This window comes from Chlamydotis macqueenii, chromosome W (assembly GCF_036417535.1).
Source record: "Chlamydotis macqueenii isolate bChlMac1 chromosome W, bChlMac1.mat, whole genome shotgun sequence".
NCBI lineage: Eukaryota > Metazoa > Chordata > Aves > Otidiformes > Otididae > Chlamydotis > Chlamydotis macqueenii.
In genome coordinates, this window is record NC_141592.1 from 48670496 (window position 1) to 48695697 (window position 25202).

Genomic DNA, 25202 nt, shown 5'->3' on the forward strand with positions numbered 1-25202 from the left:
CATGATACACCAGCCACACCAGATGTACCATCTGCGAGCTCCAGATGCAGCATGCAACAACCCCACACTACATACCATCTCTCCTGCCCTGAAAGGCTGTCATAACAAATGGAGCCCAAAGTCGTGGACCAAATGAACTCAACAAACATTTTGAAGGTATGACTCATTGATTGAGGGAATGATATCTGTGCATATATATATATTTATATAAATATAAGCATGACATACATTGCATGGAATAAGGGTTGGATACTGTCCTGGTTTCGTCAGGGATGGAGTTAATTTTCCTCTCAGTAGCTGGTGTGTTTTGGATTTCGTATGTGAAGAATGTTGATAAACACGCTCTGATGATAACTGTTGTCGCTAATGAGACCAAGGACACTGTTCAGCTTTCCACATCTCGCTAATGTGCAGATGCAAGAAGCTGGGAGGGATATAGCCAGAATAATTGACCCAAACTGGCCAAAGAGAGTATTCCATGCCACAAACATCGTGCTCGGTATATAAGTGAGGTTGCCTGCTGAGGAGAGTATATCTCACTCGCTGGCATCGTTCCCTCTACCTTACTGGCTCCCTTTCGCTCACTGCTCGGTTTCGTTTCCGTGATCGCTGCTCGGGACGGGCTGTATCGGTCATTGGGACATTGAGTGGCGAGAAATCGTGCATTGTTCATTTTGTATATTTTAGTATCCCTATATTTTGTCATTATTGTAATTTTCCTTTTCTATTTTAGTAAACTGTCTTCATCTCAACCCATGAGTTTTCCTTTCTTCCAAATTCTCTCCCCCATCCCGCTGGGGAGGGTGAGCAAGAAACTGTATGGTGACCAGGGCTAAACCACAACAGCTTCCAAGATTTCTTCTTCTGTATAGGGGCGACCGATACAGACACGAGTTGCTTCTCCCATTCAGCTGCAGTGCCTGTCGCTGGAGTTGCAGTAGCCGCCATGGCTGTTGGTTGATTTCCCCTCCCTTATCCCTGAGCAAGCTAAGCAGTGTTTGGTAGATACTAGCCAGTGCCCAACACAAAGGGATAAGCTGTGCCTCTTTGGAATAACCATGGCATTTTTCTTTCAAATATTCTATCACTTCATCAGGGTTCTGTAGTTGTTTGGGAGTGAAGTTTCAGACCATTGGAGGTGAGCTCTCTAGGTACCTGCCCGTATTCTCCCACATGCCGTGACACCCCTGCCTATCCAACCTCGAGGCAGATCTCCAGGTGATATTTTTAAATAGTTGTTTAATTCTAAACAAAATCTGAAACACATTCAGGAGATTTTGCAATAGGAGTATGCTGGCTTGCATATCCCTAGGATATTAAAAGTTCTCGAAAGCTGATGTGACTAGCTTGAAGGAAAAAGGGAAGGTAAAAGAGTACAGGAAAGTATCCTCCCCTGATTTCCCCACAGACGGGTTCTCCGAGGAGAAAAAATAAAAAGTGCAAATATTCATAATCCCTGCAAGATGATGCCTGAGGTATGGAGATGCCAGCAATGCCAAATACGAAGACCAGACTCATTTTGTGACCAGTGATGTCATCATATCATAAGCCAATATTGCCCAGTACAACAAAATGATAATTCTGATTCATTTCCGAGAAGTGATAAAGAGCACCAAAGGAAATATGTGATGCAACTGATGTTTAACATAACGCAACCATGTGAACAAATAATACAACATGGTGACAAGTAACTCTTAAATAAAAATATTGAGCATTTGTAACAACCTGTAACAACCACCCGTTGTACCCCACGTTGTTGTAGTTCAGCCCTGATCGGGACCAGACTACGCAGTCTCTCTCACTCCCCCCACCCTCCAAGAGAATAGGAGGAGATAATATAAGGAAAAACGGCTCGAGGTTTGAGATAAGGACAGGGAGAAAATCCTTAAAGTTACCATCATGGGCAAAACAGACTTGACTTGGGAAAAGCTATTCATTTATTACTAAAAACAGCAGGATAATGAGACAGAGAACAAGATAACCTCCCCCCACCCCTCCCTCTTCCCAAGCTTAACATTATCTCTACTACCTTCCCCCCCAGAGCGGCACAGGGAGGGAAGAGGGAATGAGGGTTGCGGTCAGTTCATCACGCGTTGTTTTATGCCGCTGCTTCATGGTCAGGGGAAGAACTCCTCACATTCCTCCCCTGCTCCGTTGTGGGGTCCCACCCATACGCCACAGTCCTTTGTGAAACTGCTCCGGCGTGGGTCATCTCTTCCACGGAGTGCAGTCCCTCCAGAACGGCTGCCCCAGTGGGCCCCAGTGGGCCACAGCCTCCTTCAGGCTTCCACCTCCCCCAGTGCGGGGTCCTTCACAGGCTCCAGGTGGATCTCTGCTCCTCCGTGGACCTCCATGGGCTGCAGGGGGACAACCTGCTCCACCATGGTCATCACTACGGGCTGCAGGGGAATCTTGGCCAGGAGCCGCGTTACTGCTCCCCCTCCTTCCGAACTGACCTTGGTATCTGCAGCCGTTCCTCTCACAAGTCGAGTTCTTCACAACAGGCTGGCAGACGCTCTCAGAATCTCTTCACATCAGCCATCTCATCTCCTCTCCACTTCTTGCAGCCGGACCGGGCCGAGTCCGGCCCAGTCGGCCGCCTGGCAAGAGGCCAGAGGGTGAGGCCTGCAAGGCCCATGAGGCCTGCGCCTCCCCCTCTGCGCCTCTGCCCCAACTCAGCTTCTTCACATCTTCTCTTCTCCCTTTTTTTTTTCTCTTTTCCCTTTCTTAAATATGTTATCACAGAGGCGTTATCACGGAACATTCTGCTACTAATCGGCTCGGCCTTGGCCAGCAGCAGATCCGCCCTAGGCCCGGCCGAGTCCACTGAACAAAGGGGAGCAACTTCTAGCAGTTTCCTACAGAAGCTACCACCTTAGGCCCCCCTGACATGCGGAAAACAGACTCCACAATCTGTAAGATTGTAAAGTAGGTATGTTTATTCAGCGCTGGGCAGCACGGGGGTGTAGTCCCACCAAAACTGTGCGCGCCTGACGCTGTAGCTCACTTTAAATTTATACAACCAAGTGTTACATATACATAAAGTTTCACAATACGCCTATACATATGCATGACCTATCCCCGCTTCGTATTAAAATTAGTCCCAAGGGGTCATTTTCATAAACTCCTCCTGTCTGGGCTTGCGCAGTGCCTCCTGGTGGTGGTCGTCGGGTGTCGTGGGGATGAAGGCAGGTGACTCCTCTTCGTCACCGCTAGTAACCTTTTGTTCTTGCGCAAACTCAGTTATCCCTTGGCTTTCATTCAAGCTGCAGGGTCGATTTTAGCTGGTTCTTGAAGCGACCCCCCTAGTCCTTACCAGGAACTGTCTTTCGTGAAGAATTGCAAGACTTTCTGCTTCAAATAGTTTGCACAATGGTTAGCAAATTATTAAGCAAGTAGTTAACAAAACATTAAGCACTATTTATCAACTTGATTCCTTAGGATGCACAGCAATAATTAATCAATGCCGTATCTACTAAAATTTCTTTAACTCCTTCTCTCACCCCCTCACTAAACAAAACCACAATGCACGTATGGTGCCAAAAAGAACTGTCGTGGTTTAACTCCAGTCAGCAATCAAGTACCACACAGTTGTTCACTCATTGTCCCCCTCCCCAGGGGACAGGGGAGAGAATCGGGAAGAAAAGAAAACTCGTGAATTGAGATAAAGACAGTTTACTAGGATAGCAAAGGAAAAGATAAATATATATATAATTATAATAATAGGAATAACAATAGGAATAATAATAACAATTAGAATATACAAAACAAACTATGCACAATTTTTCACCACCCAACGACTGATACAGTCCATCCCAAGTAGCAATCACGGAATGAATAAAAGAAATGACAACAAAAATGCAAACGATCCCAGAACGATTCTGAACAGCAAGAGAAAAGCAAGTCAGCTCACTGGCCCACCTCCACTTAAGTACTGAGCATGATGTTTATGGCATGGAATACTCTCTTTGGCCTGTTTGGGTCAACTGTTCTGGCTCTATCCCTCCCAGCTTCCCGCACATTAGCGAAACCTGGGAAGCCAGACCTTGGTCTCATTAGCAACAACTGATATCATCAGTGTGTTTATCAATATTCTTCCCATATGAAATTCAAAACACACTGGCTACTGAGAGGAAAATTAGCTCCATCCTAGCTGAAACTAGGACAGCCAATAAAAACACACCACAAAAACTAAAAACAACCCCCCCCACACTCAATGCATTCCCATAGCCCCAGTAGAAATGTGAAACACCTTAGCAAGATTTTTCCTGTCTGCATAAATAGCCTCCTGATAGAGTTGGCTCCAAGTTAATGTAATCCTTGTGTGAAAATGTAAACTAACCTTGAGAGAAAGAACAGCAGAGTCGTAAAATCTAACATAAAAAAGTACTTCCAGCAGACACTAGCTGAAACCAAGATAAGGGGGGGCTTAAGGAATTTACAAGCAGAGTGATGAGCCAAGACAAGACCCTATATGGAAAAGAGACCCAAAGTTCAAGTGAACACAGTAAGGAAGAGTATTTACTTCATCCCTCGACCACTAGAGCACTTGCAAAAACCACCAGAAAGAACCTCTGCGCATGTGAAGATGAATATTTGCATATATTAATGACTTCCAGGAAATCTTCTTTTTATGTAAATTAGTTCTCAGAAATCTGTTGAATATGTATGATTTTGCAACATCTGTTCTCTGTGATTTTTCCTGTACGTTGGAGCACTCCTGGTGGAGCGATCCCCAGTGCTGCCCAGCACTGCTAATAGGAATACCTGCTTAACAGTCATATTGGGTTCTGACTGTTGAGTGAACTTCTTTGTTTCAGTTGGTGACCCAGATGGGACCCTCTCTGCTTGGCTGCAGGACCCATTTGAGAAAAGGACTCCGTTGGGTGCCCCCAGGAATTTTCCCGGAGGGACTCCTCAACTCAATTGGATGACTGCGGGAACAGACAAGGACCATCTGAATAAAGGTATTCTTTAAATAATCTTGGGGGCCTGGCCATTAGGAAGCTGTTCATAAATCGTGAGATGAGATCTTACGTAGAACAGCGTATAACAGGTTGCTAGCACCTCACTGGTATACATTTGGGTACATTTGGGTGTACATTTGGGAATAATTTGGTGTTCATTTCGGTACATTTCAGTGTATGTTTGGGAATGCTTTGGTGTTCATCTGGGAACATTTTGGTGTTCATTTGAGCTCTCTTCGGTTCAGACGCTGGAAATTGTACTCTCAGATCTCGCAATTTTGGTTTTGTTCTCTCGTATCTTGCAATTTCGGTAATATAAAAGATAATGAAACACTGTTGAAGACTTGTATGCATGTGTGAGTGAGTGAGTGAGACGTGCAATTACGTACGAAGCGAGTGGGGAGTCTGGATCTGTGGTTCTGTTATTCCGCGAGGAAAACAGCTGGAGAAGGACAAAGTGAGAGGATAAGAGTGAATGGCGACTTTAAATAATTTATATTCTGTTTGTGTTTGTGGAGTATTATTGTAAAGTAACTCTCGGTTGCATAATATAATGGGTGGTCAACAGAGAGGGGGAATTTTGAAGAAGAGTCCATTAGGATATATCCTGGCACATTGGAAAGATATTGGGAGTCCACCGGGAGGGAACGTAAATAAGAGAACTTTAATCAAATATTGTAATCAGTGGTGGCCATTATATAAATTGGATGATGGGGAAAAAATGGCTGAATAATGGAACTTGGAATTACAATACTTTATTGCAATTGATGCTGTTTCTCAGAAGAAATGATAAATGGGATGAGGTGGTATATGCTGATATGTTTTTCACTTTGAGAAATCATCCTGAGTGGCAAAAGGAATGTGATATAAATTTGGCCCCTCAGGATCCCCTTGTTTTGGTATTAGAAAAAGATTAAAAAAAAGGAACAAGGAAAATTGAAGCGATGTTGCTCAGCATGTAGCATTGGAAAAAGATGTCTGAAAATAAAGGACCGAGGAGATGAGGAAAGGATTGAAGATTATGTACCGCCACCTCCTATATTACCCACGGGGTTTTCAGATGAGGAAGATGACTCAGGAGAAGGGGCAGTGGGAGGATCAACCCCGATTACTGCCCGAACTTGTAGCAAAATGGGACCAATTCTCCAGGTGCCACTTAGAGAAGCTATGGGACCGGTGGGGTTGACAAGAATTAAAGTCCCTTCTAATATGAGAGAGTTGGATGCTTGGAAGGAAGTGGTTAAAGGTTATAGAGATGATCCACTGGGAATTGCCAAAAGATTTGAATTAATAATTAAAAATCAAGACCCACACTGGAAAGATATAGATAGACATCATGTTAGATGCAATTGACGTGCGGAAAACGGACTCCACAATCTGTAAGATTGTAAAGTAGGTATGTTTATTCAGCGCTGGGCAGCACAGGGGGGTAGTCCCACCAAAACCGTGCGCGCCTTACGTGGCAACTCACTTTAAATTTATACAACCAAGTGTTACATATACATAAAGTTTCACAATACGCCTATACATATGCATGACCTATCCCCGCTTCATATTAAAATTAGTCCCAAGGGGTCATTTTCATAAACTCCTCCTGTCTGGGCTTGCGCAGTGCCTCCTGGTGGTGGTCGTCGGGGGTCGTGGGGATGAAGGCAGGTGACTCCTCTTCGTCACCGCTAGTAACCTTTTGTTCTTGCGCAAACTCAGTTATCCCTTGGCTTTCATTCAAGCTGCAGGGTCGGTTTTAGCTGGTTCTTGAAGCGACCCCCCTAGTCCTTACCGGGAACTGTCTTTCGTGAAGAATTGCAAGACTTTCTGCTTCAAATAGTTTGCACAATGGTTAGCAAATTATTAAGCAAGTAGTTAACAAAACATTAAGCACTATTTATCAACTTGATTCCTTAGGATGCACAGCAATAATTAATCAATGCCATATCTATTAAGATTTCTTTAACTCCTTCTCTCACAATGACTGAGACTGAGGAACAGTTCATTGTAAAAACCACCCGAACTCATGTCCAGGCTCAAATTACAGCCGGAACATTGGCAGGGGTGAGAGAAGGAGTCTGTCTACGGGGGACATAAGACGAAAGCTTCAAAAGTTGCGTCCTGCGGAAAGCAGGAATTTAGAGATATTGCTGGATGAGGCTTGGAGAGTGTTCAGTAATAGAGAAGAAGGGTATCGGCAGGGACAAAGAAGGTTGGTGGCTGTCGTTCGGGGAGATGGGGAGTGGAGAGGTAGGCGAAATCAGCCTCGGTTGGGGTTGGAAAAGGATCAGTGTGCAATGTGCAAGGGCTTTGGCCACTGGAAAAAGGAATGCCCAAGGAACAAGAAAGAAGGCCGGAGGATCCCGGCGAATGCGAGGATAGCTAATGTGATGGAAGACTGACGGGAACCTGGGGAGTCTACCCTAGTGGATCCACTGGTTATAATTAAGCTAGGGGAAAAACAACAACAAGTAGAATTCTTAGTAGATACAGGGGCAACATATTCGGTTCTGAATCAAACTTTGATGCCCCTGGGAAATGATTATGTCATGGTAAAAGGAGCGACTGGCCAAAGTGAAAAGGCATATTTTTGTAAGCCTCTAAAATACAAATTGGGAAAACAATGGGGTATCCACAAATTTTTATATATGCCCAACTCCCCGAAAGCACTTTTGGGGAGAGATCTATTGGAACAATTGGGAGCAAAAATTATATTTGAAAAAGGAGAAATTACTCTGGAGGTAAAAGATCAGCAATATATTCAGATATTGAGTCTAACCTTAACCAGTCTCCCCTCAGAAGGAAAAATTAGTGAGGAAATCCTAAACCAAGTGTACCCGGGGGTATGGGCTACTGATGTACCTGGAAGGGCGAAAAGTGCTCCACCTGTTGAAGTTAAGGTTAAGGAAGGCCGACGACCGGTAAGAATTAAACAATATCCCCTAAAGAAGGAAGACAGAGAAGGAATCCGGCCGGTGATAGAAAAATTTCTACAGTTAGGACTATTAAAGGAGTGTGAGTCAGAATTCAATACCCCTATATTACCTGTTCGGAAACCCGATGGGTCATATAGGGTGGTCCAAGACTTACGGGCGGTGAATAAGATGACTGAGGACCTCTACCCAGTAGTGGCCAATCCATATACCCTGCTGACTGTGTTGACACCCGAACTAATTTGGTTTACTGTTTTAGATTTGAAGGATGCTTTCTTTTGCCTCCCTCTCCATGAAGCCAGTCAAAAATTGTTTGCGTTCGAATGGGAAAACCCTAAAAGTGGTCGGAAGACCCAGCGCACTTGGACGGTGTTGCCACAAGGATTTAAAAATAGTCCTACCATTTTTGGGAATCAGCTTGCAAAAGACTTAGAATCCTGGGAAACCCCATCTGGGGAAGGAAAATTGTTGCAGTATGTAGATGATATCCTGATTGCCACGAAAACAGAGGAAGACTGTATGACATGGACGGTGAGTCTGTTGAATTTCTTGGGACTCCAGGGATACCGTGTCTCTAAGAAGAAAGCCCAGGTAATGCAACGTAAAGTGAATTATTTGGGCTATGAAATTAGTGCGGGGCAGAGAACTTTGGGACAGGCCCGCAAAGAGGCAATATGCCAGACTCAGAGACCTCAGACAGTAAAGGAGTTACGGACTTTTCTGGGAATGACCGGGTGGTGCCGATTGTGGATCTATTATTATGGACTGCTTGTTAAACCACTGTATGCTCTGACAGCTACTGAGCAGAAGCACCTTGAGTGGAACAAAGAGACCGAACGAGCCTTTGAGCTACTGAAAAAGGCGTTGATGTCGGCCCCGGCCTTAGGACTCCCAGATGTGAGTAAGCCGTTTCTTCTTTTCTCCCATGAGAAACAGGGTATTGCCCTGGGAATATTAGCACATGATCTGGGTCCATATCGACGGGCAGTTGCCTATCTCTCTAAGCAGTTAGACGCCACTGCAAAGGGCTGGCCTGGATGCCTACGGGCGGTTGCAGCTGTGATACTGAACATACAGGAAGCCCGAAAGTTTACTCTGGGCCAGAAAATGACTGTTTTGGTGTCTCATACAGTATCAGCAGTACTGGAAGCAAAGGGTGGGCACTGGCTCTCTCCACAAAGGTTCCTGAGATATCAAGCTGTATTAGTAGAACAGGATGATGTGGAAATCGTGGTCACTAACATTGTCAACCCAGCTTCTTTTCTCAGCGGGAACACAGGAGAACCAGTGCACCATGACTGTTTGGAAACCATCGAAGCAACATATGCAAGCCGCCCAGACCTGAAGGATAGCCCCATGGAAAATGGGGAAAACTGGTTCACAGACGGGAGCAGTTATGTCTTAAATGGCAATCGACATGCGGGATATGCCATCACTACCAGTCAGCAGGTAATAGAGTCAGGGCCTTTGCCCATGAACACCTCCGCACAGAAGGCAGAAATAATTGCCCTAACCCGAGCCCTGGAGTTGGCCCAGGGCAAAACTGTGAACATTTACACGGACTCAAAATATGCCTTCAGAGTTGTGCACGCACATGGAGCAATCTGGAAAGAAAGAGGACTATTGAACTCCCAGGGAAAAAATATCAAACATGCAGAAGAAATTTTGAAGCTACTAGAAGCTGTCCAGCTCCCTGAGAAAGTGGCAATTATGCATATTAAGGCACACCAGAGAGTGAGCTCCGATTTGGAGAAAGGGGATGAACTGGCGGACAGAGAGGCAAAACAAGTGGCCAAAATGAAGGTGAGAATAGAAGGGGCTCTAATTCCTGATAGGCAAATCTCTCTAGAAGGTAAGCCAGAATATACCAAGGAAGATCGGAAACTTATCACAGACTTGGAAGGGTCATATAATGAAGAGGGGTGGGCTTATACCCCACAGGGAAGACTAATTATTCCCTCTTGTTTACTGTGGCACTTGATACGGGAGGAACATAGAAAAAGGCATTGGGGAACAGAGGCTCTGTATAAACATTTGATAAGGGAAATCGTGGCTAGAAACTTATATACCACAGTGAGACAGGTGACTCAACAGTGTGAGCTTTGCCTCCAGACTAATCCAAAAAATACTCCCAAACCAGAAATGGGCCAGATTGGGAAGGGCAATGGGCCTGGACAACAATGGCAGGTTGATTTTACAGAACTTCCAAGAAAAGGGGGGTACCGATATTTACTGGTATTAACTGACACCTTTTCAGGTTGGCCAGAAGCGTTCCCAACTAGGACAGCCAAGGCTCGGGAGGTAACTAAAGTGTTGGTACAAGAGATAATACCACGTTTTGGGGTTCCGGCAACCATATCCTCAGACAGAGGACCACATTTTGTCTCAAAAATAGTGCAACAAATCAGCCACCATTTAGGTATAGATTGGCAACTTCATACCCCGTATCGCCCTCAGTCGAGTGGCCAAGTGGAGAAAATGAATCACTTAATCAAACAGCAAATTGTGAAATTGGGACAAGAAGCAAACTTGACGTGGCCTCAGTCTCTCCCTTTAGCCCTTTTGCGTATAAGAACGAGACCAAGGGCAAAGGAAGGACTGAGTCCCTTTGAAATTCTGTATGGACGACCCTATGGAATACAGAGGGGAATGTCTACGCAAGCTGGGGATGAAATTATGACTTCCTACATGGTGGCATTGGGCAAACAGCTCAATAAAATTGGAAAGCATGTAATTGGGACCCGGGGAAGAGGTCTAGATGAACCTGTGCATGATATACAACCTGGAGATTATGTATATGTAAAGTCTCTTGCAGAAAAAACCTTGGAACCACAGTGGGAAGGACCATACCAGGTACTGCTCACCTCCTTTACAGCAATTAAGATTAAGGAACAGAATGCCTGGATTCACCATACTCGAGTAAAGAAGTCACCACAGAAGCTTTGGACTTCCGAAATCCAAGGACCGTTAAAACTTAGACTAAAAAGATAAGATGTGGATCAAATTCTATACGATTTTTATAGCCTCGCAGGCAATGAATGCAGTGGCCTGGCGAGAAAATTGGTATGTTCAACTAATTCAAAATGTCACCAAAATTTTGAATAAGACGGATTGTTGGGTTTGCACCCAAATGCCAAGACATTCTGGTTACAAAGTGCCATTGATAGGTGTTCCATTGCCAGTCTCTTTGACCAACAGACAAAATGGTATCTTTTGGGGAAATACGGTTTTGAGGACGGATCCTCAAATTAAATGGGGTCGGGAACTGGTAATAACTATAGAGGGGGCTAATCCATTAGGGGACAGCTGTTTGGTAAGTTCGGGAAAAGGACCGTTTGTAGGAGAATACCCAAACTGCAATGATAGTCACACCTTAAATATGACGAGAGTAGATCCGGAATTTCTAGAACTCAATTATACCGGCCTCCCAACCCCACAGGGAACAGGATGGTATTGGTTGTGCGGCACAGTGGCCCGTAAGGTTTTACCCCTAGGATGGCACGGAGCATGTACATTAGGAGGTTTGATCCCCAACATTACTATTATCGACAAATTGACACCATATTCTCTACGAAGAAAACGGGAAATTGTAAATAACCCTCTCATAGACAGGCCAACCAGTTTTCATAGTTTTGCACGATGGTTCATCCCATTTCTAGGGGTCAGTGAATTGGAGAAGGCAATAATAAACATCTCGGCTGTAATAGAAACAATGGAAAATAAGACCATTGATGCTATCCTAGCACTCCAGGAAGAAGTTACTGATTTGTCAAAAATAGTGTCACAAAATCACATGGCTTTAGATTTGTTATTAGCCTCACAAGGGGGAGTATGCACAGTAATTAATGTAGACTGTTGCATGTATGCAGACCAAAGCGGGCGGATCACTGAGGATCTCCAAGAAATCAGAAGACAAGTAGGTGTTTTACACAAAGTAACGCAAGATAATACTTCTTGGGGTTTTTCTGACTTATGGGAAAGACTGACATCCTGGTTACCCAATTTAGCGTGGTTAAAACAATTGTTCGCAATAATTATTGCACTTGTTTTTTTATTTTTGATTATTGGAATAGCCATCCGCTGTGGATTTTGGTGTTTTAAAGGAACAGAAATTTCCTACAGCGAATGGAAAAGGAACCAATTACGACAGAAATTAGAATCTAACCAATATTTTAGGGACATTGATAGTAAAGGAATTTACTAATTTTCTAGAAAAGGGGGGACTGAGAGAAGGAGTTAAAGAAATCTTAATAGATATGGCATTGATTAATTATTGCTGTGCATCCTAAGGAATCAAGTTGATAAATAGTGCTTAATGTTTTGTTAACTACTTGCTTAATAATTTGCTAACCATTGTGCAAACTATTTGAAGCAGAAAGTCTTGCAATTCTTCACGAAAGACAGTTCCTGGTAAGGACTAGGGGAGTCGCTTCAAGAACCAGCTAAAACCGACCCTGCAGCTTGAATGAAAGCCAAGGGATAACTGAGTTTGCGCAAGAACAAAAGGTTACTAGCGGTGACGAAGAGGAGTCACCTGCCTTCATCCCCACGACCCCCGACGACCACCACCAGGAGGCACTGCGCAAGCCCAGACAGGAGGAGTTTATGAAAATGACCCCTTGGGACTAATTTTAATATGAAGCGGGGATAGGTCATGCATATGTATAGGCGTATTGTGAAACTTTATGTATATGTAACACTTGGTTGTATAAATTTAAAGTGAGTTGCCACGTAAGGCGCGCACGGTTTTGGTGGGACTACCCCCCTGTGCTGCCCAGCGCTGAATAAACATACCTACTTTACAATCTTACAGATTGTGGAGTCCGTTTTCCGCACGTCAGGGGGACTTGATCAGTATGTTCCTCTGACTGACCCAAATTGGGATCCAAATGATAATGCAGACTATGGCATATTAACCCAATATCAAGATTGGATAAAATTTGGATTGGAGAACGCGATCCCGAAAGCTGTAAATTGGTCAGCACTTTATGCTGTGAAGCAAGGGCAAACTGAAACCCCCATGGAATTCTTAGATTGCGATTGGCAATGCGTAAATGCTGTGCATGTGAAGATGAACATTTGCGGGATATGTTTATATAAATTAGTTCTCAGAAATCTGTTGAATATGTATGGTTTTGCAACATCTATTCTCTGTGATTTTGCCTGTTCATTGGAGCACTCCTGGTGGAGTGATCCCCAGTGCTGCCCAGCGCTGCTAATAAAGAATACCTGCTTAACAGTCATATTGGGTTCTGACTGTTGAGTGAACTTCTTTGTTTCACTCCCCTCAAAATTCTTCCTGCACAGCACACACAAGTGGTCAGCACAGGCACACGAGATTATTTTCCAGCGCAGGAGAATGTAGTTTTAAACTTTTAGGTTATTTAATTACACAGCTCAAAAATTTTACTGTTGTCTGCTGTAAAGACGCTTTATTCTTTTACCTTCCATTTATAATCCAGTTGTTTAACTGCTCGACAAACTTCAGACATTATATCATTAGGTCGACTCTGACTCTATTCCCAAGTGCCACTTAGCTCGTCTTACACCTTGGTGTTTTGACTTCTGTGGATTCAGCTCATCAAGAGTGTGGCGATGTGGTGCTTCAGCTACTAAGAATGGCACTCTTTCAGGATGAGGGCGAGACAGATTGTGATCATCAATAAAAGAATCTGGTGGGCTTGTAGCCAAGTAGAAGTCTGGCCTCATTCATTATTCTTCTATTATCTATGATGAGGTGATAAGCAACCGCTAAAGAGTCCTGATGATTTTGGCTGTATAGACAACTTAACACTTCCTCTTCAATGCATTCAAATTTCTCACACACTTCTTTTAAGGCTTCATCATCAATCATAGTAGAAGTATATGAGGGATCTTCAGGAAACAAGTATTTAGGAAGGTCCTGCTTAAACCACTCATGTTCCCTAGATTTAAAAATAAACAAACCCTGAGTATATATGTAAAGCAAGCATTTTTGGTATTAAATTATTTTTAAAAAGAAAATTATTCTTAGTCTGTACAAAGCCACAGATGTCAGTTCAAGTCCCCTTCTGTGCAGCACAACAGTACATAATGAAAAGTAATCACCTCTTTCACAAGATTTTGCTAGACATTTTGCAAGAGACTGAAAAAAATCCTCTTTCCTGTAAGGGTTTCAACTACCTGATCTCCAAGTATTTTTGTGGTGGTTTATTGTTTGGGGTTTTTTTTGTTGTTGTTGTTTTGGTGGTTTTTGTTTGTTGGGGTTTTTTTTTTTTTGCTTCCACTATCTTAGTTTTGAGATATTTTCAACTGAAATTTGTATGCTACCCACTTGAGTTGTCCCTCCTCAAGTACATACATAACAAATTGAAGAATTCTTGATAATGAATAGGTTCTTTGGTAGATGTTTGGACAGGGATTTTTGAACATTGAAGTCACATGCTCCCCACCTCCAACAAGCTGCCTATAATTTTTTCATTCAGAAAACCCCCTGCTGTCTCTTCAAGATTTAGAGTTGAGGGAAGACTATGGAAGAGTCAATCTGTACCTCTTTACTACTGTATCCATGGGCTAGTGTTCATAAGAGGGAAAAGGAACCAAATACTTAAGTTGCCCAATTATACAGAATAAATAAAAAAAAATGGTTTGTGTGCCTAGAGTAAGCTGCTTAACTAGAAAAAGGATATGGCATGACACTAATTTTAAAAGTATCGTAGTCTACAGCATAAAGACTTACTACAGATTTAAGAGCAGTTATATGGATCAAGCTCTAATCAGTATGAGCCTGAGAACATGCCTCAGCATAAATGCGTTGAGCAAAATACACTTTCATCATGAGCAAGCAGTTAATTTGGAAGCAGAAAAAGCTTTTCCTATACGACTACAAAGCATAGCCCTAGCTGAATAACTGAGTGAAGAGGAGTATTTTGTTACTATTCATTGCAGTACACCTCTTCCCTTGCACATGCACCCCTAGAAAAATTAAGGTATTCAATTAAACTCAAGAGTTTGTCCTTTAAACTACAAGATGACATGTCTCATGGCTAACAGGACAAAACTGTTTAGGATTCAAAAATCCATCCATGCTCTGTAGTCAACATTTTTCATCATCTTTTTCGCATCAGTCCTCTTCAGGACTTATTTAACATGACTTAGAAAAGCGGATAGGAACTTAACTTAAGTTTTACAATGCTTAGCTCTTATAGTGCTTCGATTTCTGCAAGAAAGTACTTCCCATTGTAATGAAGTAGCAAGGGATATGCACATCACAGTTTTTGTTCTACTAAAAGAATATGCACATTGCCAACTTCCAACCCTAAAAGAGGAAGCATTTTCACTAAGGTAGTATATTTCAGAGCTCTCTCCTTAGAGCTTCTTACAAAGGAAACAGGAAAACCTAAGCTACTGCATGAAAGACAGCTTTATCAGTTACCATTTTTTATTTATTCTACCCACTGTGCACTTGTCAAAGCAGTCACCCTCTCCAGAATCCTATCTTGGAATCTGGAGCCCATGATGGCTATCTGTAGCTACAAGCTTTTAACTTATCAGTATTCTATGTAATAATAGTCACTCATATACAGGTTCATGCCAGGTTTTTGAAGCTAGAATAGAAAGTGCCATCTTACACATGGAATATTCAGCCTTAATAGATGATTTTTCAGAGTCTGCAGAAATATGAATAAAAGTGGTAGCTATCTGGTTGAAGAGTCATAACTTCCCCTCAGACATATACAGTACAGAATAGTGGTTCTTAACAGCAAAGAATTTTTTTGCCCAGAGAAGTCAATACAGTGCAGTTTTTGCAAACCATTCTACAAGTAAACAGGTTTGCTTTAGCAGTCTTAAATCTAGAGTTTCTCAGAATTTCTATATGTAACACATATATTTGTTTTACTGTGACCTCCAATAGATACTTCATTGGCCACTGGAGATCAGAGCCATCAGAGCTAAAGCCAAACAACCAGAAGATTAATTTTTCATCTCAGACTATAAAACAGGGACGAGCTATATGAATGATTTCTTTGTTGTGCATATTTTCACTGAGATTACCATTCCAGCATCCTGTGATTTTACCTAATGTTTCTGATTGTTGCTCTCTTCATGGGATCTACTTGCAGCATGTATTTCAGAAGACTAATTACAGATGGATTCAGGTACTGAGGGGTATAAAAGATACCATCACATATCTTCTTAAAAAGAGTTGGCATGTGATCATCATCAAATGGAAGTGTTTCACATAACAAAGCATAGAGTATAACCCCACTGCTCCAAATATCTACTTCTGGACCTGCATATAATCTGAAAAAAAGTTAAGTTAAAAAAAGTTAAGCAATTTGTGCTTAATACATTTAAATATTTTTTCTCCTACTTTCTTACATTGCATCACATTAAGAGCATGTAAACTTGAGATAACTAATCTGCAATTACTATACCATTTCAGTGTTATGCCTCCCTTGAATTCTAGTGTCCTTCCCCTTCAAAGGTGTAACAAAAGCTAGGGCACAAAGTACTTAGTTTTCCTCTCTATTATATAAAAGTAATCCACAAATATCATTTAAGAGAACGGTAAACTGAAATAAACTTGCACCTACTACCAAGAATGCCCATGTTATACTTTGTTATCACTGTTTGAGTGGAATCTATGCAGTCATCTATCCTCCAAATCCTGGAGGCCGAGAAGTTTAAGACAAGTCCATATAGCAGAACTTGCCAAATCTTCTATTCTACTGCCCAAATAAAACATACATTTGGCCTCCAATCAGCAAGAGATATTAGGGTGGGTAGCTGAAAGCAGCAGATTTGGCAATCAGCAAGTCAAAAAAAAAAAAAAAAAAAGAAGTTATCTTCAGACTGAATATCTATTATCTATTCCGCAGCAGATATTTCCCTGATACTCAACTTCACAGCACATTTTACCTACCTTTCTATCTGTACCGCTACTTTCAAGATCTGAGCTTTAAGTGAGATTTTTAAACCAATCCAGGCACATTGCACACACTGGATTTGGGACATCAGACATCACCTCCACCTTACAGGAACTATTCAAAGATAGTTCATCAAAGCCTTAAACACTTATGAAAAATTATCATGACAGTTAAGGGTTTAGTCCACAGTTTCTCAGCATCAAGCTTGTCAATTGCACTAGTTTTACAGCCTTTAGAATTAAGCAGCAAAATGACTGAAGTACATGCATGCATGCATTCAATAGAAAATAAACTACCTTCCTGAAATTACTTCTAGTGCAGCATAGTTAGGGGAACCACAGATTGCTCTTAAAAATTCTCCATCTGACATCATATTTGATAGACCTGAAAGTGTATAAGTGTAACTACTAAAGATTCAGAGAGCAAAATGATTTCACACTGTATATGCCACCTAGAACAAATCACTAGTAATTCAACTAGAAAGTTAACTAATTTATCTCTGTAAGGAAGCAATATTGTTTTGAATTACTGAAATTTTTATGAGTGCCACATGATCTTGCATTTAGTTTACCAGAAATGTGAGTAACATCAATCTGAGATGAAAATCAGTCTATTTTTGGATTACATAGGCATGGTAGAGAACAAAGTTGCTCTAAGAGAGAGAGAAGAATAGCAATAAAGGATTTTGGTCATTAACAAGAAAGTGTCTTAAAAACCACATTTGTTTCTAAATGCCCAAGTGGAAGATGCTACTACAGAACTGCCTAAATTCTCTAAGAGGTTGTATAGAATAAGGGAACTGAGGAGTGCACACAGTAAACAAATAAGCTTTCTGATAAGTTAGGTAGTTATATAGTAAAAAGCACAGGAGTTTGCAAAATTAACTGCTCTTATTCTACCTTTTATGCTTTAAGCACATTTTTTCAATCACATCTTTAGAGTTTTTAAAGTGAATTTAGAGTAGTTCCAGAAGAGTAGTGTATTTTACTAGGGCAATGTGGTTCTTAAATACGATGAACTGTCCTTGCACTGTACTTCAAAGAGAGCTAAGCATATGCATTTTACAGATGGAGAAACAGGCAAAAAAAAGAGTGAAATTTGAAGTGGCAAGGTGAGAAACTAAGTCTATTTAGCATTTCAGAGAAAATACTGTTAAGCAAGACCAAACAAGGCAGTTCACAATTTCACCCAGTCACAGAAAATACCTGACTTGAAGAGAAAGCTTTAGAGGAAAACAAATTCTACACATGTGCAAGAACACCATTTTGTGGTTCATTCATAGAATCATAGAATCACAGAATGGTTAGGGTTGGAAGGGACCTTCAAAGGTCATCTAGTCCAACTCCCCTGCAAGAAGCAGGGACACCCCCAACTAGATCAGGTTGCTCAGAGCCTCATCCAACATGGCCTTGAACGTTTCCAGGGATGGGGCATCCACCACCTCTCTGGGCAACCTGTGCCAGCGTTCTACAACCCTCAGTGTAAAAAGTTTTTTCCTAATATCTAATCTAAATCTACCTCCCTCTATTTTAAAACCATTACCGCTCACATCCTATCACAACAGGCCCTACTGAACAGCCTCTCCCCATCTTTCCTGTAGGCCCCCTTGAGGTACTGGAAGACTGCTATAAGGTCTCCCTGGAGCCTCCTCTTCTCCTGGATGAACAGTCCCAATTCTCTCAGCCTGTCCTCATAGGAGAGGTGCTCCAGCCCTCTTATCATCTTTGTGGCCCTCCTCTGGACCCTCTCCAACTGGTCCATGTCCTTCGTATGTTGGGGGCTCCAGATCTGGACACAGTACTCCAGGTGGGGTCTCACCAGGGCAGAGGAGAGGGGGAGAATCACCTCCCTCGACCTGCTGGCCACACTCCTCTTGATGCAGCCCAGGACGCGGTTGGCCTTCTGGGCCGCAAGGGCGCATTGCCTGCTCATGCTGAGCTTATCGTCCACCAGCACTCCCAAGTCCTTCTCCTCAGGGCTGCTCTCAATCCATTCCCCGCCCAGCCTGTATTTGTGCCTGGGATTGCCACGACCCAGGTGCAGGACCTTGCACTTGGCCTGGTTGAACTTCATCAGGTTGGCACGGGCCCACCTCTCCAGCCTGTCAAGGTCCCTCTGGATGGCATCCCTCCCTTCCAGCGTGTCGACAGCACCACGCAGCTTGGTGTCGTCAGTGAACTTGCTGAGGGTGCACTCTATCCCACTGTCCATGTCGCCGACAAAGATGTTGAACAGGGCCGGGCCCAGCACGGACCCCTGAGGGACGCCACTCGTGACCGGTCTCCACTTGGACATTGAGCCGTTGACCAGCACTCTCTGAGTGCGGCCATCCAGCCAATTCCTTATCCACCGAGTGGTCCATCCATCGAACCTGTGTCTCTCCAGTGTAGAGAGAAGGATGTCATGCGGGACAGTATCAAAAGCTTTGCACAAGTCCAGGTAGATGATATCCATTGCTCGTCCCTTGTCCACTGATGCTGTTACCCCGTCATAGAAGGCCACCAAATTGGTCAGGCACCATCTGCCCTTGGTGAAGCCATGTTGGCTGTCACCAACCACCTCCTTGCTCTCCATGTGCCTTAGCATGGTTTCCAGGAGAATCTGCTCCATGACCTTGCCAGGCACAGAGGTGAGGTTGACCAGCCTGTAGTTGCCTGGGTCTTCCTTGTTCCCCTTTTTAAAAATGGGGGTTATGTTCCCTCTCTTCCAGTCATCGGGGACCTCACCAGACTGCCACGATTTCTCAAATACGATGGCCAACGGCTTGGCAACTTCATCCGCCAGTTCTCTGAGGACGCGTGGATGGATCTCATCAGGTCCCATGGACTTGTGCACCTTCAAGTTCCTCAGATGATCCCGAACCTGCTCTTCCAGTACAGTGGGTGGTTCTTCATCCTCCCAGTCCCTGCTTGTGCCCTCCGCAACTTGAGTGGCGTGACAAGAGCCCTTATCAGTGAAGACTGAGGCAAAAAAGTCATTGAGTACCTCAGCCTTTTCCATGTCCCGGGTAACCATGTCATCCATTTCCTTCTGGAGGGGGCCTACATTCTCCTTGGACTTTCTTTTGTCCCCTACACACCTATAGAAGACCTTCTTGTTGTTTTTGACATCCCTGGCCAGATTCAATTCTGTCAGGGCTTTAGCCTTCCTCACCTGATCCCTGGCCACTCGCACAGCCTCTTTGTAGTCCTCCCAGGCTACCTGTCTCCATTTCCACCCTCTATAGGCTTCCTTCTTTACTTTCAGTTGGTCCAGGAGCTCCTTGCTCATCCACGCGGGCCTCCTGGCCTTTTTGCCTGACTTGTTCTTCATCGGGATGCACCTCTGCTGAGCTTGGAGGAGGTGCTCCTTGAAGATGGACCAACTTTCCTGGGCCCCTCTTCCCTCCAGGACCGCCTCCCATGGCACTTTGCCCATCAGGTCCCTGAAGAGGCCATTCATACACTTCAGGTTTTCTTGTATTATATTCCACCACAAGGATATTAAAGTACACACATTTTATTTAATAGTTTCCCATAATAATTAACAGGTTCTAAATAAAACCAGAAATGTGATCGGATATTAAACAGCAATGCTTACCAAAGTCAGCTATCTTGGAATTCATGCATGCATCAAGCAGCACATTTTCAGGCTTCAGATCTCTATGTACTACCATATGCCTGTGACAGTAATCCACACTAGAAAGGATTTGCTGGAACAGACGTCTACTTTCCTTCTCATCAAGCTAAGACAAAAAAAAATATTTTAAACAATTTTGAGACAGTGGAAGATAACTTTGCTTTCCTCTATATGAATTAAAGGATTTTTTTCCATGACCTAAAGTTATCATTCATAGTTTTGATGCTTTATACAGCAGATGATCAGAACTTGTAGCAGAAAGCTTCATAGCTTACATCATTTTAGAGCTGTGGTGCAAACAAAATAACTAAACCAAAACAACATCCACCAACCTGAGTCACTGTAATTTCTCAATCACACTTTTAAAATTGGTTAGGCAGATATTATATACTCAGTAATAAGAAATATTAGCACCCAAACATTAACTTTGTCTAATTAGAATATCAATGAACTTTGATATTTAAGCACATTAAGATTTAAGTTGACAAAAGCTGCTGACACTCAGTACAGAAGTGACAAAAGGAGCATAAGTAGCATCTAAAATTTAGGAACTAGCCCTAAACAGAACGCTTAGCTGGGCATTTCCTATAAACATATCCATGTCAAAGTTTGCTCAGCCTAACAACTAAAAGTATCCTGGCTATCCAGATGGTTTGTCAAAAGTGACTTTAGGACTCTCACAGAAACCATTCTATTAGTAGAAGAAAGTAATAAGGGCACAATGGTAGCTTTCCAGTAATAGGTTATACTGAAGAAATATTTTTCAGCTATTCCAACTGTAATAGTCAAAGTATATTTTAATTGCTAACTGCAAAATAAAAAAAAAACAACAAACCTTCATTTAACAGGAATGTTGCAAAACCAATAACAGAATGCAAGTCATTGATTTTTAGAGTTGGACTACTTCTTACCCTTCTATTTTTACAGATATAATCAAACAGTTCTCCTCCTGAAACATACTCCATCACCAGTTGGTGTACTGATGATGTGGTACCTGATAAGAGAAGGTATCTGTGAGTCTACGCACTCAGTAAAAGAAGCTAGTTACATTTATGTCGTAGAACATAAAAGAGAAAATATAAGAAAAACAGCTCGAGGTTTGAGATAAGGACGGGGAGAAATCCTTAAAGATACCGTCACGGGCAAAACAGACTCGACTTGGGGAAAACTATTCATTTATTTCTAAAATTAGCAGGAGAATGAGACAGGGAACAAGATGACCTCCCCCCACCCCTCCCTCTTCCCGGGCTTAACATTATCTCTACTACCTTCCCCTCCCGAGCGGCACGGGGGGGGAAAAGGGAATGGGGGTCGCGGTCAGTTCATCACGCAGTGTTTTAAGCCGCTGCATCATCGTCGAGGGAAGAACTCCTCGCATTCCTCCTCTGCTCCAGCGTGGGGTCCCTCCCACGGGCCACAGTCCTTCATGAAACTGCTCTGGCGTGGGTCATCTCTTCCACGGGGTGCAGTCCCTCTAGAACAGCTGTCCCAGCGGGCCCTCCACGGGCCACAGCCACCTTCAGGCCTCCACCTGCTCCGGCGTGGGGTCCTCCACGGGCTCCAGGTGGATCTCTGCCCCTCCGTGGACCTCCATGGGCTGCAGGGGTGTTACATGACATAAATGTTGAAAATTAAATATCAGTATGAGGTGATTCTTGCTAACTGTAGAACTGTAGTCACATAGGTTAAATTTTATACGAAATCTATTTGTCCTTAGAGGGAGTGGGACCCTAGAGATATTATAATACGCATTTGTTAGAAGCTAGCCTAGCATATCTTTAATACAATGGTAAGTCCCAAACACCCCCAAACACCACCTGCAGAAATAGGCCCTGAGCCATCACTTTGGAGCCAGGAAAATCAAGGAGCATCGCGACCTGTTCTCAAGACCATATATGGAGATTTCAAGGAGGAGTTTGACCAGCAAATTCGAGGAGGGGGCGTTTTGACGACCACCAAGACCACCAAAAGACCCTCGACTCAAAAGACTGGGCATGCGCGAGTGGGTGGGGAAATGATGTAATGGTTTCTCAGAAAATTTATGTTTATGCATATTATTCCTTGGAATTTAATGAATATGTATAATTAATGTGTATTTAACCCGTGCTGTTGATCAAATGGGTGCGCACGCTAGGTGGAGCGATCCCCCGTGTGCCCAGCGCTGCAATAAAGAAGTGCCTGCTTCTTAACTTCTCATTGCTGTTAAGGAGTTTTATTCCGGATTTCGGTAACAGTTTTGGCGACCCAGATGGGACCTTGCGAGTGAGACTGAACGAGATCGAGTGTTGATCGAACTCCAGCCGGCACCGAGGTATTCTCGGGGAGACCCATCGCTCTCGACTCACAAAGCTCCTCGCAACGTTCCCTGGAGAAAAGGGTAAGGCACTTCTTCTTTGAAATCTGTCTGGTTTGGATAGCCTGCCCGTAAGGCGCGGCGAAAGCTTCGCAGGGTTGGGGCTCAGAGGGTACCCGTTTGGTTTGGAAGCCTAGGCGTCTGCCCGTAAGTCATAAGCGAAAGCTATTGCTGGGTTGGACATTTGTGTATTTGGGACAATTGTCATTTGCATTTGTTTGGTTTTTGTATTTGGGACAATTGTCATTTGCATTTATCTGGTATTTGGCATTTAGTCTAAATTGTTTAAGAGTGAGAGTATGGGGAGTATTGGTAAGATTTGTACATAGCTTGGAAAGGGGCCCCAGGGTGTTTTAGAAGTGATTTACAAGCTGGTAATTGTTGCTTCAGTGCGTTTTTGTTTTGTTTTGTTTTGGTTTTTTTTTTAAGTCTGTATGCATGTGTTGCAGTGTACGGGACTTGAATGATATACAGTATTGCATTTGGGGTTTTAAACTTTTCTTGGTGACGGGATTGACTTTGTTTGTAGAACAGTGTTACTGTCTTTTTGGTACCAAAAACTCCTTTGTAAAATATGGGAAAACACATATCTTCTATGTCTACCTCAATGGTAGGGGAAATATTAATGAAGTCTCCACTGGGATGTGTTCTTAAACATTGGGAGGATATAAGGGGAGACCCAGTAACTAGAAAAAAAAAAAAATTGATACAATATTTTACAGTTGATGTTATCTTGTAGAAGGGAAGGAAAGTGAGATGTGGTCCCCGATGTTGATTTGTTCTTTACTTTGGGAAATCATCCCAAGTGGCAGAAAGATTGCAGATACGTCCCCAAGGATCCGATGGTTTTGGCATTAAAAAAAAAAAAAAAAAAAAAAAAAAAAAAAAAGGAAAAAGGTTGAAAAGATCCTGGCTTGTAGTATAGAAAGTGATGTTTAAAATGTGGAACTGAAGAGGAAAACATAGAATGCATGTGTTAAATTTCTGTGTTAAATTTCTGTATTATCTTTATGTGTTGTCTGGAAGTGTTGATGCAGGTTTAACAAATGAAACAGTAGAAAAAGGGGCCAGAACACCGAACCCCTGGTGGGAGCTGTAGAGTGGGACAGTTGAATTATGAGGGTTTCACTCCTATTGCAGGGAGAACTGGAAGCCGACAAGACCAGATAGAACAAGGAGCGGCTCAAGCCTTGCCCCCCTACCACTTTGACAAGCAGTAGGGGAACAAACCGGGGATGAGATCGGGGTGTGGTAGAGGAATGGATAAAATAACTGCAGTAGGAGAGAGATTGGGAATATCAGTGTGCAAAGTGTGAAGCATGGTGGCACTGGAAAAATGAATGTCCTTATTCTGAAAAAGAAAAAAAAAAAAAAAAAACTGGCAGCACAGCAGATGCCTGTGTCAGAGGTGCAAAGAGGACTGGGGGAGAATTCCGCAGCAGAACCCCTGGTTACAATCCAGCTGGGGACCCAAACCATGGATTTTCTATTTTGATACTGGAGCTATTCATTTTAAGTACTGGTAGAAGAAAATTGAGTAAAAAGCATGTAGACAAAATTGGTGCCACAGGGAAAGCTGAAAAGAAATTTTTCATTCAATCCTTAACTTTAAGGTGGGTAAAAATGGGGAACTGGCCAATTTTTATATATACCAGAGTGTCCTGTTGCCTTATTGGGGAGAGATTTATTGAGCAAATTGAAAGCACAAATTAATTTTTAAAACTGTGACATTCAATTAAATATACCCTAATCAAAAGCCAGAGAGGCAAGAATTTTTATGTTGCAGACAACTTCAGAGCCATATGAAATCCCTCAAGAAGTGGACAATGCAGTAACCCTTTGGTGTGGGCTGGCGAAGTTCCCGGACATTCAAAAGCAGCAGAACCGGTAAAGATTTTTCTAAAGGAGAGCACCAAACCGGTAAGACAAAAACAGTACCCTTTAAAATTAGAAGCTAGAAGAGGCCTTGAGAAAATGATTGAAAATTTTTTTAAAAAAATATCGACTATTAGTCGAATGTGAATCAGAATTCAATACTCCCATTTTACCTGTGAAAAAGCCAGAAAGTGAGGAATATAGGTTAGTACAAGATTTTAATAGCAATAAATTTAATAGTTCAAGATATTCACCCCTTAGTGGCAAACCTGTATCCTTTTTGACAGCTTTAAAAGAAAATCACAAGTGGTTCACTGTATTGAACTTATAGGATGCCTTTTCTGTATTCTTCTTGACAAAAATAGTCAGGCATATTTTGCCTTTGAACTGCAAAATCCCACAACTGGGCAGAAGACTCAGCTCACCTGGGCAGTGCTACCTCAAGGATTTAAAAATAGCCCAATGATCTTTGGAAATCAATTGGCTAAGGAATTAGAAACATGCAAAATAATTTATCCTGAAAGACTGGTGTTGCAATATGTAGATGATATTTTAATAG

At 42.7% G+C, this 25202-nt stretch overlaps 2 protein-coding genes and 1 long non-coding RNA gene across 3 annotated transcripts in view; 1 reads left to right on the plus strand and 2 right to left on the minus strand.

Annotated features, from left to right (window-relative positions):
* The window catches only part of LOC147596770 (uncharacterized), a 556670-nt gene that overhangs the window by 427994 nt on the left and 103474 nt on the right, over positions 1-25202 (minus strand). The window lies entirely within an intron of this gene.
* The window catches only part of LOC147596772 (5'-AMP-activated protein kinase catalytic subunit alpha-1-like), a 56699-nt gene that overhangs the window by 25710 nt on the left and 5787 nt on the right, over positions 1-25202 (minus strand). The window contains 9 exon segments of the mRNA XM_086769546.1: positions 2397-2434; positions 11114-11153; positions 13333-13405; positions 13407-13589; positions 13591-13812; positions 15947-16171; positions 17094-17181; positions 20377-20521; positions 21327-21385. Coding sequence (XP_086625672.1) covers positions 2397-2434; positions 11114-11153; positions 13333-13405; positions 13407-13589; positions 13591-13812; positions 15947-16171; positions 17094-17181; positions 20377-20521; positions 21327-21380 — 1068 coding nt within the window. The 5' untranslated portion in view covers positions 21381-21385.
* Positions 11268-12110, plus strand: LOC147596773 (endogenous retrovirus group V member 2 Env polyprotein-like). Its single transcript, XM_086769442.1, has one exon. The coding sequence runs from the start codon at positions 11268-11270 to the stop codon at positions 12090-12092; it is 825 nt and encodes a 274-aa protein (XP_086625568.1). The 3' UTR covers positions 12093-12110.